The 14,794-nt window shown below is 45.8% G+C and overlaps 2 protein-coding genes across 5 annotated transcripts in view; both read left to right on the top strand.

Annotated features, from left to right (window-relative positions):
* The window catches only part of LOC307219142 (cytochrome P450 2J2-like), a 28,731-nt gene extending 22,692 nt beyond the window's left edge, over positions 1 to 6,039 (top strand). For all 4 annotated transcript variants that reach the window (XM_079982137.1, XM_079982134.1, XM_079982135.1 and 1 more), the window contains one exon: positions 145 to 6,039. In XM_079982137.1, the coding sequence (XP_079838263.1) occupies positions 145 to 320 (176 nt within the window). In that variant the 3' untranslated portion in view covers positions 321 to 6,039. The remainder of the gene's footprint in view (positions 1 to 144) is intronic.
* A 3,697-nt stretch (positions 6,040 to 9,736) lies between these two features.
* Positions 9,737 to 14,794, top strand: part of LOC307219176 (cytochrome P450 2J1-like) — a gene marked incomplete at its 5' end in the record, with an annotated part of 87,533 nt that continues 82,475 nt past the window's right edge. The window contains 3 exons of the mRNA XM_079982174.1: positions 9,737 to 9,962; positions 12,574 to 12,723; positions 13,219 to 13,379. Coding sequence (XP_079838300.1) covers positions 9,737 to 9,962; positions 12,574 to 12,723; positions 13,219 to 13,379 — 537 coding nt within the window. The remainder of the gene's footprint in view (positions 9,963 to 12,573; positions 12,724 to 13,218; positions 13,380 to 14,794) is intronic.

The following is a 14,794-nucleotide window of genomic DNA, read 5'->3' as shown; positions in this document are numbered from 1 at the left end:
ATACAGAGGACTGATTTTTATCTTTATTTTGCAACAACATACTGTTTTAAAGTATTTGTTCTCTCAGTGTTGTTTTAAACTGTGCAGCCGTTTACTGTAGCAAAAGCTCTCCACTGAAACAGTCTCTTTCTCCCTCTCTTCCAGGAAAGCGAGCTTGTCTGGGAGAGCAGTTGGCGAGGACTGAGCTCTTTCTTTTCTTCACTGCCCTAATTCAGAAATTCACTTTCCAAGCTCCAAAGAATGAGACATTAAGCCGTGAATATAGGATGGGTCTGACATTGTCTCCCCTGCCATACCGGATTTGTGCATTTTCTCGCTAAGGGACCCATCTTATAGCATTGCCATTCTTAAAAAAGTCGGATTAGTTTGTGGGGCAGAAACATGCCTGTGGCTTAGTATTAATTATGTGAAGCAAGAATTCATTAGGACTTCACCCAAGTAAGTAGGGTTGGGATTGCAGCCTGTACCTTTAAAAAAAGTGCATTCAATTCACATTTCCCCCCTCAAGGAATTCAGGCAACTGTAACTTAAGGCTGCTGGGAATTGTAGCTCTCTGAAGGGTAAACTACATTTCCCATGATTCTTGGGGTGTGTGTGTATGTATGCAAATAATATTGTTTCATTGGTGAGGATCCAAATTATCCCACTATTTTCAATATTATTATATTGCTGCTGTTGCTGCTCTGGTGAGTGCTGGGTGGACCGCTCCCTTTCCTGCTAACTCCATCTGGCCTAGGGGGCGGGGCCTGCACTCACCACTACAGTTTAGAGGCCTGAGCAGCTGCCTGTAGCAAGTGACAAAATGGTTTTAAATGTTTTAAGTGCTTTTAATTTGCTGCACCTTAAATGGTGGTGGTTGTTTTTTATAATATTTTATAATTTTATAATTTTATTTCTGCTTGCGGTTGGTTAAGTATTTAGTCAGGGTGGGGAGTGGTTTAATTTTAGTATTATTGTTTCTTGCTGTGCTTCTATTTTTATTATTCTGTTAAGTTATTATATAGTTTGTATATTGCCTTTTAAGGGGAAGGGTCAGGGCTGCCTGGGAGAGGGCCTCAGCCAATAGAATGGCTGGGGCAGGTTCCACAGGGGGGAATGTATTGGGACATCTGATCTCAGTGATCACGGGCAGGAGGAGGAGTTACGCTAAGACCAGACCATGTCATTACCAAGGAGGCAGGTTTAGTCGTTGTCTGAGGACTATCCCTGCCTCCAGGTCTGGTCCTGACTGGAAGGATACTGGAATAAGCAAGGGAAACCCACATGACCTGAAAGTGATGCTGTGCAATGCCAGGTCAATGATGAATAAAACCACTGCCATCCACAACCTGATTGTGGATGGAGGATTTGACCTGGCATGTGTGACAGAGACCTGGTTGGATGAAGCAGATGGGCCTGTCCTTGCCGCTGCTTGCCCACCAGGTTTCTCTTACGCACAGCAACCCAGGTCATGTAGGCGGGGAGGGGGGGGTTGCAGTGATTTTTAGGAAGTCATTAGTCTGCACCAGGTGTCCTATTGGGAAGACCCAGTTCTCTGAGTGCATGTTCTGGAAGTTGGGCAATAGGGGCAGTACAGGATTCCTGTTGGTGTACCGACCTCCCCGCTGCACCAAGGATTCCCTGCCCGAGCTGCTTCAGGTCGTGGCGGATATGCTCCTGGAGACACCTAGCTTGGTTGTCCTGGGGGATTTTAACATCCATGCCGACACGACCTTACAAGGGGCCGCTCGGGACTTCGTGGAAAGCATGGCCTCCATGGGGCTGTCCCTGAATAAGTCTGGCCCAACTCATAGCTGCGGACCTGCCTTAGACTTGGTGTTTACCTCTACGGATGTTAGTGATCTGACATTAACTAAAAGCGAAACAAAAGAAGTGCCATGGTCAGATCACTTCCTGGTGCAACTGGACTTCTCCGCGACCCTTCCCCTCTGCAGGGAGGTGGGACCGATTCGGATGGTCCGCCCCCACCACTTAATGGATCCAATTGGCTTCCAGAGAGTGGTAGGGGATTTTTATCCCAAGTTGATGGCCTTTCAGCTGATTCCCTGGTGGCCTGCTGGAATGTGGAGTTAACCAGGGCTATTGACTGTCTGGCTCTGAAGCGCCCTCTCCAATTGCATGGAGCCCGGACAGCCCCGTGGTTTTCCCCGGAGCTGAGGGTGATGAAACAATCGTTGAGACGGCTAGAGCGTCGGTGGCGGAAAACTCATTCTGAATCAGACCGGACACGGGCTAGAGCTCAACGTCGAGCCTACCAAGTGGCAATGGCGATGGCGAAGAGGGCCTTCTTCACCGCCTCCATTGCATCTGCAGAAAACAGCAGCAGGAAACTTTTTCAGGTGGTTCGCAATCTATCGGAACCACCTGCACCACCGGGGCCTGGTAGGGACCCCAAGATCTCCTGCAATGCTTTTGCAAAGTTTTTTGCAGATAAAGTCGCTCAGATTCAGAAGGAGGTAGACTCCACCGTGGGAGCAGAGCCAGGGTGGGAGAGTGCTAGAGTTCTGTCTAGTCCTGTTACATGGGATCAATTCCAATCTGTTACCTCCGAGGATGTGGACAGGCTGCTTGGACAAGTGAAACCGACCACCTGTCTCCTTGATCCTTGCCCATCCTGGCTGATAAAAGTGAGCCGGGAAGGGCTGGGCGATGGACTCTGCGGGGTGGTGAAAGCTTCCCTCTGTGAGGGAGCCTTCCCAGACCCGCTGAATGAGGCATCATTAAACCGCTTCTTAAAAAAACATCTTTAGACCCAGCCAATTTGGCCAACTATCGCCCAGTCTCAAATTTACCATTCTTGGGCAAGGTGATTGAGCGGGTGGTTGCCAAACAACTCCAAGCACGCCTGGAGGATGCGGACCATTTGGATCCCTTCCAATCAGGATTCAGGCCTCACCATGGGACTGAAACTACCTTGGTCGCGCTGGTTGATGATCTCCGGCGGGCTAGGGACAAAGGTGAAAGCTGTTTCCTAGTTCTGCTGGATCTCTCAGCGGCCTTTGACACCATCGACCATAAGATCCTTCTGGACCATCTAGAAGGGCTGGGAGCTGGGGGCACTGTTATACGGTGGTTTCGCTCCTTTCTCCTTGGCCGTGTCCAGAAAGCGGTGGTGGGGGATGAGTGTTCAGACCCCTGGGCTCTCACTTGTGGGGTGCCTCAGGGTTCCGTCCTCTCCCCAATGCTTTTTAATATCTATATGAAGCTGCTGGGAGAGATGATCAGGGGGTTTGGGCTGGGTGTTCATCAGTATCAATGACTTGGATGATGGACTCAAGGGCATCCTGATCAAATTTGCAGATGACACCAAACTGGGAGGGGTGGCTAACACCCCAGAGGACAGGATCACACTTCAAAACGACCTTGACAGATTAGAGAACTGGGCAAAAACAAACAAGATGAATTTTAACAGGGAGAAATGTAAAGTATTGCACTTGGGCAAAAAAAATGAGAGGCACAAATACAAGATGGGTGACACCTGGCTTGAGAGCAGTACATGTGAAAAGCATCTAGGAGTCTTGGTTGAGCACAAACTTGACATGAGCCAACAGTGTGACACGGCAGCTAAAAAAGCCAATGTAATTCTGGGCTGCATCAATAGGAGTATAGCATCTAGATCAAGGGAAGTAATAGTGCCACTGTATTCTGCTCTGGTCAGACCTCACCTGGAGTACTGTGTCCAGTTCTGGGCACCACAGTTCAAGAAGGACACTGACAAACTGGAACGTGTCCAGAGGAGGTCAACCAAAATGGTCAAAGGCCTGGAAACAATGCCTTATGAGGAATGGCTAAGGGAGCTGGGCATGTTTAGCCTGGAGAAGAGGAGGTTAAGGGGTGATATGATAGCCATGTTCAAATATATAAAAGGATGTCACATAGAGGAGGGAGAAAGGTTGTTTTCTGCTGCCCCAAAGAAGTGGACACGGAGCAATGGTTCCAAACTACAAGAAAGAAGATTCCACCTAAACATTAGGAAGAACTTCCTGACAGTAAGAGCTGTTCGACAGTGGAATTTGCTGCCACGTAGTGTGGTGGAGTCTCCTTCTTTGGAGGTCTTTAAGCAGAGGCTTGACAACCATATGTCAGGAGTGCTCTGATGGTGTTTCCTGCTTGGCAGGGGGTTGGACTCGATGCCCTTGTGGTCTCTTCCAACTCTATGATTCTATGATTCTATGATTCTATGAGTATGCAGATGACACCCAGCTCTACCTCTCCTTTAAATCAGAACCAGTGAAGGCAGTGAAGGTCCTGTGTGAGTGCCTGGAGGCTGTTGGAGGATGGATGGTGGCTAACAGATTGAGGTTGAATCCTGACAAGACAGAAGTACTGTTTTTGGGGGACAGGAGGCGGGCAGATGTGGAGGATTCCCTGGTCCTGAATGGGGTAATTGTGCCCCTGAAGGACCAGGTGCGCAGCCTGGGAGTCATTTTGGACTCACAGCTGTCCATGGAGGCACAGGTTAATTCTGTGTCCAGGGCAGCTGTCTACCAGCTCCACTTGGTATGCAGGCTAAGACCCTACCTGCCCACGGACTTTCTTGCCAGAGTGGTGCATGCTCTGGTTATCTCCCGCTTGGACTACTGCAATGCGCTCTACGTGGGGCTACCTTTGAAGGTGACTCGGAAACTGCAATTAATCCAGAATGCGGCAGCTAGACTAGTGACTGGGAGTGGCCGCCGGGACCACATAACACCGGTTCTGAGAGATCTGCATTGGCTCCCAGTACGTTTCCGAGCACAATTCAAAGTGTTGGTGCTGACCTTTAAAGCCCTAAAAGGCCTCGGTCCTGTATACCTGAAGGAGCGTCTCCACCCCCATTGTTCAGCTGAGATCCAGCGCTGAGGGCCTTCTGGTGGTTCCCTCATTGCAAGAGGTAAGGTTACAGGGAACCAGGCAGAGGGCATTCTCGGTAGTGGCACCTGCCCTGTGGAACGCCCTCCCAGCAGATGTCAAAGTAATAAACAACTAGGTAAAGGTAAAGGTACCCCTGCCCGTACGGGCCAGTCTTGACAGACTCTGGGGTTGTGCGCCCATCTCACTTAAGAGGCCAGGGGCCAGCGCTGTCCGGAGACACTTCCGGGTCACGTGGCCAGCGTGACATCGCTGCTCTGGCGAGCCAGAGCCGCACACGGAAACGCCATTTACCTTCCCGCTGGTAAGCGGCCCCTATTTATCTACTTGCACCCGGAGGTGCTTTCGAACTGCTAGGTTGGCAGGCGCTGGGACCGAGCAGCGGGAGCGCACCCCGCCGCAGGGATTCGAACCGCCGACCTTTCGATCGGCAAGCCCTAGGCGCTGAGGCTTTTACCCACAGCGCCACCTGCGTCCCTAATAAACAACTATTTTACTTTTAAAAGACAACTGAAGGCAGCCCTCTTTAGGGAAGTTTTTAATGTCTGATGCTGTACTGTTTTTAATATTCAGTTGGAAGCTGCCCAGAGTGACTGGGGAAACCCAGCCAGATGGGCGGGGTATAAATAATAAGTTGTTGTTGTTATTATTATTATTATTATTATTTATTATTATTATTATTATTATTATTATTATTATTATTATTATTATCATCATCATCATCATCATCATCATCAACTAGGGCTGCCATATATCTGGGTTTTTCCGGACACATCCAGGAATTGGGTTGCAAAATGATGTCTGGGCAGATTATTGCTGAATTGGCAAAATGTCTGAGAAAAGTAGGGACAATTTTTTAAACAACAACAACAAAATTTATAGATTAAATTAAACAACCCCCCCCCAAAAAAAAAGCTCAACAACGTAACGCTGGGGAAAATGGTCAACCCCCCCATCTTTCACGGAATGTGGGGCTCGAACCCATGACCTTGAGATTATCTCTGTTCTGTATTGTTGGGCCAAACCCCAAGGCAGAGTTTAAATGTGCTTCTAAATATAGTAAAATTGGTGGGTTAAGCATAGAACTCTTGAGTTGTATGGTGGACAATGAATATTCCCTAGGTTTTATTATTTTCCCAAAACAATTTTGTTGTTCTTTAATAAACATGGTGGCTAACAAGGTGAAAACTGAGTCTGCAAAGTGTTTTCCATGAAAATCGTTAAAAGTGGCAATTTGGCTGTCTGGGAGTGCATAGTGCTGACACTCACAGGGGCAGGGGCAGAGGAGAATGTCAAAACATACATGCTCCCTTTCCATCAGTACTATTGTGTCCAGTTGAAAACATTCAAGCAGAAATTTCCTGGGGATATTGTGCTTGCAGTTCTTTGGGAGTCTTGGGCTTGATGTGTGCTTGGCCTGAACCAATCTCTCCTGTGGTGTTCTTTGGGAGAAGGAACATGGAGTCTTAAGGCCTTTGAACAACAATTATTGAATAATAAAGGCTTACTCTCAGTTCTTTCTAAAATTATATTGGATGCCACTGTAGGTGGACCTGCTGATTAGAAGTTGTGCTGGGAACAAAATATCCAGCTTTCACTCAGTGATAGAGACTGGGAGGTTTTGTGGTGGAAATTGCCTTATAAATCAGTCTTTGCTTCTGTGAGGGAATTATCTTTGAAAGTATTGCAAAGCTGGTATTTGACACCCAGGTATTTGGCCCACACTGCATCAGTTTCCTCCTCCCTCTGTTGGATGGTGGGTGTCACCAGGTGGGCATGTATTGATACAAGTGGGTTTGGGAGAGAAGGAGCTTATAGAAATCTCTCAAATAATGCAACAGGATGTGCTCCTTACCCCACGTTTGGCAGTACTGAAACTAACAATTCAAACTGGGTTTTAAAGAACAATGAATTTATTGTCCACCTGGTCACAAGAAGATGAATAATAATGAAAGTTATTTTGTTGTTTTGTTCTGGGGAAGGAATTTTTCTGAGCATCACTATTATTCTGTGAAATACAGGTATTTCCTGGTCCCCACAATAGTTTCAGAAGTACCCCTGGGCCCAAAAGGTGGGAGCCTCTGGTTTCCACAGCAACATTTTAGTGACTGGGTGCTTTCATACTTGACCTCCCCCAGCAGACCTCCATGCGGTTGCAGCTTGCAGCCATTGATGCTCCACATGCACTGGGGCAGGAACAAGGGTTTCCTTGCCACTCAGCTCCACAGTAGACACAATTCCACCTGGCCACCTGATTATCATCAGTTTTAGTACTCTTGTATTTAAGATGGGTAACCAAGACTAAGAGATCATGGCTTGGCTAAGACCAGTATCCACCCCCCATGGTAAGGTGGCTCTCACTACACCTCCCAAGAGCTGAGTTGCTCCTGCTTACTTGGAGGGAGGAAAAGCAACTCAACGCACCAATGGAGCCAATCCAGAGCTCCTGCCAATGAATTTGCATTGCACAAAGTTTCCCTCTTCTACATGGTCTGCTGCTTTGTGAAACTATCTAGTCCTAGAGTGCTCTCCAGTGATGCCTGACTGTTGACCACACAACCTAGGGCTGTTGGGAGTTGGAGACCCAAAACATCTGGAGAGGTGCTGGTTTCCAGTTAGCCTGGTCAGTCTGTCACCAAAGCAAAATCTAACTCATGCAATACTGAACAGAAAGCAAGCAGGGTGACTTCTCTGACCTCCTTAGGCAGGGGTCAGAGCTGCAGAAGCTACCCCTGATCCAAACCTCTCAGGAACAGAAAGATCCTCCTTAGTGTAAGTTTTTATTTATTTATTTATTGACAGTGCTTTGATTTGCACTGGGAGAAAATCCTTCTTGGAAATGTCATGAAGGAAAATATCCTTTGCTGTTTCACAAAAGTGAAAATAGGAAGGAAATACTCTAAATCAGAAAGCTGCTGTTCTCCACTCTCTTTTGCCCCCTTGGTACGGTGAGTCATGATCTCTTTCCTGCCTCTGTGTGGGCGTGATATATAGCAATACACATAGACTTTGCCCTTATTTATTTCAGGAACTTTAGCCAAGAGGACAGGCGTGACTGCTCTAGCTGCCTGAGATTTGGGTTTCCATCCACACACAGCAATCTGTTTTGACAAAACCAGGCTAGAAGAATGTTGCTCCAGCTTTTCTCTGTCCTCTGGGAGGCCTTGTCCTTGCAGGTCGTTCTGGTGTTTCTGACTACATTTCTACTTCTTGCTGATTTCAAGAAAAAGATTCGCCCAAGGAATTTCCCCCCAGGGCCCATGTGTCCTCCTTTTTTGGGGTAACTTGCTACATATGGATTTAAAGAATCCTCAGAATGCAGTACGAAAGGTGAAGATGAAGGATAGAGCCATGGCATGAGTTGAAAACATTGCACCCCCAGATTTCGGGTGGTGGGGTCGGTTCCTTCGTTTAGGGTGCCAAGCCAAGTGGGCCAAAATTGAGAAGATCCATTTGGAGGCGCCAGATTTTGGCCTCACTCGGGGTGCCATACAACCAAAGATAAGCAAAGTTAACCCCTGTTTTGCGCTGGAAAGGCATGCAAGACCCTTGCAGGATAAGTTGCTTCCTAGTTTAGGATCCTGATTCCAAGAATGGTCAACTGGATGTCTGTGAGAAGCCCACACATGGGGCCGCAAGACAAATGCCTTTCTGTTTGTTTGTTCCCAGCATCTGGTATCCAGATGTGTATTACCTCTGAACCCAGAGGATCTGTTTTACCTAACTGTTATTTGTACCAAATCTGTGTCCACAACTTTCTTTTGCTTTCTGTGGTTTGCAAAGTATTTTGTGTGCTTTGCATGGACAGGCGGAGTCCCCCCATCCCCAGGCGACCCCCGGGTAGAGTAATGACTCAAGACACTATGCTATGGGATGAAAATGGGCCACAACATTATTAGAACTTCGGATGTAGGGAGACCTTGGCTTAGGCCTTGGGCGTTTATCCCTCCCAGTCCATGGCCAGGATGCTGGGGAACATCAGGGTTATCCAGAATGTGTGGGGATTGGGCTGGCTCTGGAGAATGTCTGTCAAGCAGAGAGCCCGCTCCCCATTTCTCTGTCGTCACAAGGGAAAGTAATGACAACCAATAGGCGTATAGCCAATGCCTTCTCTCTTACAACCCTTTTAACGTGGAACCCTGGGATCTCCGCCACAGGGGGGGGCATGGGTCACCGCTTAACATCCCCCCCCCCATTAGGGAAGGTAGACTAAAGGATTCCGCCAAAGGCCTGAAACCACCAAAGTTGTGACGTTTTGCTACAGGGAAGGTAAAACCTGCCAATGCAGGAAAATTCCTTTCCGGCCCTTCAACAGCGACCTTAGCATAGCAGCACCCGCATACCTGTAAAGAAGTTAGCCTGCAAAAGAAAACTTAACTGAGGGAGGGCAGGATGGGAGAAGCTCTGGAGTCAACTGAGGATCCCCAGGTAAGACCCTCCCTCTATTGTGTGGCCAGGGTGGTCCTTCCCCTTACCTGGCCAGGTCCCGCCCGGGACTGGATAACAGGCAGAGGTAGGCGGAGACCTCCAGGAGTCTGGCTGGGGAGAGAAGCCAGGATATACTCCCGGGAGCCGCTTAGGTCCAGGGGGTCTGCTCGCGACCACGCAAAAGGCGCCCCCCATTTGATGTGGAGAGCTGTCATTGGTGTACATTGTCCTACCCTCCCTCCCCTTTTATCTTTGCAACAACCCTGTGTGGTAGATGAGGCTAAGTTGCCACAAATACATAAGCCACAGCTCTTGTGAATAGAAGACAGGTGGAGGATGGAGGGGGCCTGTCCATGTACAGTCCCCAGAAACCCTTTCAGCATTTCTGATATCCCTGATATATTTGATGGCAACCAAAGTTTCCATCTTCCATATAAGCATCAAAGAAGAACCAGGTATGCGCATGTGTACGTGCACACATACACACACACACAATTCTTCTTTCTCGCTCTCCTTCCAGTTTTCCAAAAAAGACGGCAATGTGTTCAGCGTTCAGGTTGGAACCAAATGTATTGTGGTTGTGAGTGGACTGCAACTGGTGAAGGAAGCTCTTGTTCATCAGGGTGAAAACTTTGTAGACCGGCCCACATCTCCTGTTAGTGCTGAAATATTTGGGTCTTTTGGTAAGTTTCTTTTAACATGGTCAATTACTGAGATAGTTAAAGTTTGCGTTTCCCTTTTCTTTTCTTTTTTCTTTTCTTTCCTTTTTCATTCTCTGCACTGATTTTGCAATCTTTTGGATTGTTTCTCAAGTTTAAATTTTCAGAACTGATTATTTCCCTAATTTGCATTTGCATTTCTTGCATCTTTAAACCAAAATAAGGCAGTTGTAGTAAAGCTGTGGCATAGACGTATACCTGCTAAACTCTTTAGCTTAACTGAGCTCACTGTTCAGTGTTGGGTGGCAATCAAAGAGTCTGGCTGTGTAGTGCATCAAACAGCTTGTCATTATTAAGGGTGGAGGAATCTTTGAGCTTTTTCTTTCATTCAGTTCCTCATTTTTCCATTCTTCAGTTTGCCACACTATTGCATCTAATAACATTTCATTTAATGCATTGTTTCTGCAACTGAGAATACCATAAGATTGCATATAAATTGCAAGCTGAAGTGACTTTCTGCCCCATCCCTAGTAGTGATGGAATAATATGTCAACGTTAAGTAGTGCATGAATCCCTCCTACTATTGGTCCTCCCCAATACCAAGAAGAAGAGAGGTGTTGGGTGATACCAGGCTACACCTTTATTGACAGAACATGTAAGAAGTTTGGCATAGGCATTGGGTAGATTCCACCCCTTCCAGCCCACCTGCTAAAAGAACTTGTGTTTAGGGGTCAACCAGAAATGAGAGAGCTCCTGCCCTACATCAAGGGGTAACTCCCCCACTGGATTGCATATAGGGAATGCTGTAGCCCCTCGCTTTCACCTGGGTGTCTAGACTGAAGCATCTTCCCGGACCCAATTTCAGAAGGGCCAGACAGAGGCTATAACCTCCCTCCAATCAAGACTATGTCTATCTAATGCCTAAACTGCCAAAGTTCTGACAACTGCTATGAAGATGGAAAAACCAGAGGGCTGGAGCCAACTGGGAAAATCTCAACCTGGGCCCAAATATGGCAACTGGCTGTACCATAGCAAGGTCAAACAGAACAACATGCAACAGCAGTATATAAAGGATGGGAGATCCAACAGAAAGTGGCTGCAGAGAAAGCCACAGTCCTATGTCATATACGGGGTGACCCATGCCTGCTCACAGATTAGGTAAGTGGGCGGGACCAATTACTCAGGCAGCAAGCTCAACCCAGAGGCTTCCATTGCTGACTGGGAAACAGTCCCTGGGACTTCCCAAATCAGAACTTGTCACATGGGGGAATGCCAGCCCACAATGGCATCCAACAGGAAACATGAGTGGACTTCTTATTCAACCATAGCCAACCAGACAAGTTGCTTCACGCATACAGACCTGATCCATGAACCATTCTGGGGCAAGATGCAATTTAGATGACTGTTGGGTACATGCCAGGTTGCTTCTTTTCTGCTTAGGCCAGTAGTTGTGATTAAAGTAAATTTGTGCCAATTGCACCACAGTTTTCAATGCAAAGCTGCCAAGAAATGAATGGCCTTTATGAAACAACACTCCCCCTTAGCAGTAAGTAGAGGTCAAGAGTGGGGTCACTGGCATGGACTCAGGAATTTGGAATCTGTTGTGACACCTAATGCCCATTAAAAGCTGATGAGCTGAGCCGCCCCTGCAATTGCGTCCAACTATATAAAGAAAGGGGAAAGCAGTGGGAATGGAAGCAGGTCCCTTTGAGGTCCACAGGTGCCCAACACGTAGCAAAAAAGTTGTGCAAATGAAAAGGAAAAGAGAAATCTATTCATAGTGAGCAAATGAAGGGTGTGAATAGTTACAGAAGGGGCTAGAGTGGGACCCCCATTTAAAATTTAATGCCTCTTAATTCCAGAAAGGGGACACGGGTGGCGCTGTGGGTTAAACCACAGAGCCTAGGGCTTGCTGATCAGAAGGTCGGTGGTGACGGGGTGAGCTCCCGTTGCTCAGTCCCTGCTCCTGCCAACCTAGCAGTTCGAAAGCACGTCAAAGTGCAAGTAGATAAATAGGTACCACTCCGGCGGGAAGGTAAACGGCATTTTCGTGCGCTGCTCTGGTTTGCCAGAAGAGGCTTAGTCATGCTGGCCACATGACCCAGAAGCTGTACACCAGCTCCCTCGGCCAATAAAGCGAGATGAGTGCTGCAACCACAGAGTCAGCCACAACTGGATCTAATGGTCAGGGGTCCCTTTACCTTTACCTTTAATTCCAGAAAAGGAATACCAAAGTTGCCTAATGGACCTCAGAAATGAAGGAGTAAAATATATTGACTGTATGATTTTACAACTGTTAAAACTGTTGCTTTTTAAATAAAAAACTATATGCTGCCTTTCTATCAAGAGCTCCCACAGTGTTTCACAGGACAAAATAAAATTAGTATTAAAAATTCTACCCAAACAGTGAAACACACAAAAAGCAAATCAATGAAACAGCAAACAGCAGAATTCAGAGCAACCAGATAAAAGCCTCCAGCACAAATTAGCTAGTTTCTAATGCCTTGCAGTCTTTCCAACATGTCATGAGCAGGCAAGCAGAATAATGGAAAGCAGAGGGGAGTCCATCTTGGAATTAACAGAATTGCTAAATTTACTTACTTGCTGTACATACTTATTACTCCTTTCCATCTAGGAATAGTCTTCTCTAATGGTCTCATCTGGAAACAACAAAGACAATTTGCCTTATCATCTCTCAGAAACTTTGGTTTGGGCAAAAGGTCTTTAGAAGAAAGAATACAGGAGGAAAGCCGTTACTTAAACGAAGCAATAGAAGCTGAGAAAGGTGAGAACCAGAATCAACAATCCTGTGGCCCACCTATGATACTTACCTTAAGTTGCTACTTTGTATGAACTAGGTCAAGACTACATCAGCTAGGTTGCGAAGCTTTCTGGCATTATTTCTTCACACAAATGTAGCTCTGCTTGGACTGGAATGACCCTGTGATGGCAAAGGGGGTGTTGATAGGAAGCTCCACAGAGGCTTGTTGTGGTGCAGAAAAGTTCTAGTGTGAAGCTCAGTGCGGGAACCTGCCATGGGAGCTAAAACCCCCTGAACTAGAACAGAGTAAGAACAAAGGTTGGGTTTTGAGGATATCTGCAGATTTTTGATAATTTTGACAACCAACGTCGCAAATAGAGTAGGGTTTGAAGTGCATTTTTTTTGGTATATCAGTGTGTCTCTATATTGTCTCTGATGGGGATGGTCCCCTCCTGTTTTTGTTATTTGGAAGCTAGAAGCACCCCAATTCCTTCTGCACCATTTTCTCTCTCTCTCCAGGACAGCCATTTGACCCTCAATTTCAGATTCATAATGCTGTATCAAATATCATCTGTTCCATCACTTTTGGGGACCGCTTTGATTACCATGACAGCCGTTTCCACAAGTTATGGCACTTGCTTGTTGAGGCGTGCCATTTTCAGGGAAATCTTTGGAGTATGGTAGGTCTTCTTTGGGTTTTTTCGGATAACCACAACAGAATTGATTTGGCTCCTTCATTCTTGCTGACTGTTTATTCACTTGCTTTTAGTTTTCAGGTTTCTTCAGCACAGATTGTATTTTTAAAGGGTGAGAATAACATGTCTGGCTGAATAAAATCTTGGTATGGGAACAGAGGGATGTCATCACAAATGATATACATGAATTAATTCTATACACACAGCAGTTATGACCTGTAAATTGACACTCATGTCAATGGGTATCATTAAATAGAAATTCTACATATTTGTGACATGTTCAGGCATTGATACATGCCTTTTTCAAATGATGTCCCCTGTATTCCACTTTTTAACTCCAAAGTTTCTGAGCTATGGTCAGAAAGGGTTCTAGGTTGAATTTCACATTTTACTGCTCTTGTTGTTAATTCTCTTGAGACCCATATTTGGTCCAACCTAGCCCCGCTTTGGTGTGGTTCAGAAAAATGTGTGAATTGTTTCGTTGTTGGATTTTTATGTCTCCAGATACCTATCAGGTCTAGATTTTCCTCAAGATTATTAAATGTTCTTGGTAGCTTCCCTTGCTTCAATTTTCTTCTTTTCGCACTTCTGTCTAGTTCCGGTATTGGCACAGCATTCAAGTCTCCAAGTAAGATTAACTTATGATTCTCCAGATCTAATAACATTTGTTCCAATTTCTTAAAGAACTCTGCTTTATTTATATTTGGAGCATAAACAGTTACTACATTAAACTTTTCTCCCTGGTGATTAATTTGTATTCCCAGAATTCTTCCTTCGTCATCTTTACATGTTAATATTGGTTCCCATTTCTCCTTCACATATATCACTACCCCTCTTTTTTTGTTAATATCTGAATTGACAAATTCTCTCCCTAACCTTTTATTTGTCAAAATATGTTTGTGTTTCTTTGCCACATGTATTTCCTGACAACAAATCACATCAAAGTTTTTATTCTTTAACACCTTCTCAATTTTATTCCTTTTAGATTTTTCATTCAAACCGTTCACATTCCAAGACAATACCTTCAACATCATTGTAATATTTAATTACTATCTGCTCTGGTCTTTCTAATTTATATTCTTGTTGACCTCTTTCCAGTGATCTCTTCCTCTTCCTCCTCCTCTTCCTCTCCACCTACTGCTCCCTCCTCCTCCATGTCACCTTCTTCTTCCTCTCTCCCTCTCTCTTCCTTATCCGTATTTTCTTCCTTCTTTCCTTTCTTCCCTTCTGTGTATCTCTCTCCTCCTCCATACCTTTCTTCCACTTTTCCAAGATCTTTCTCGTATCTTCTTAGAAATTTTTTCACTTCTTGTGCATCTGTCAGTCTGAATCTTTTGTCTTTGTAATAAAAGGAGATTCCTTCAGGAAACTCCCATCTATATTGTATAGTATTCCTTTTT

Source organism: Podarcis cretensis, assembly GCF_951804945.1.
Source record: "Podarcis cretensis genome assembly, chromosome: 6".
Lineage (NCBI taxonomy): Eukaryota > Metazoa > Chordata > Lepidosauria > Squamata > Lacertidae > Podarcis > Podarcis cretensis.
The sequence above is the reverse complement of the archived record's forward strand: the minus strand, read 5'-3'. Positions and strand labels throughout refer to the sequence as shown.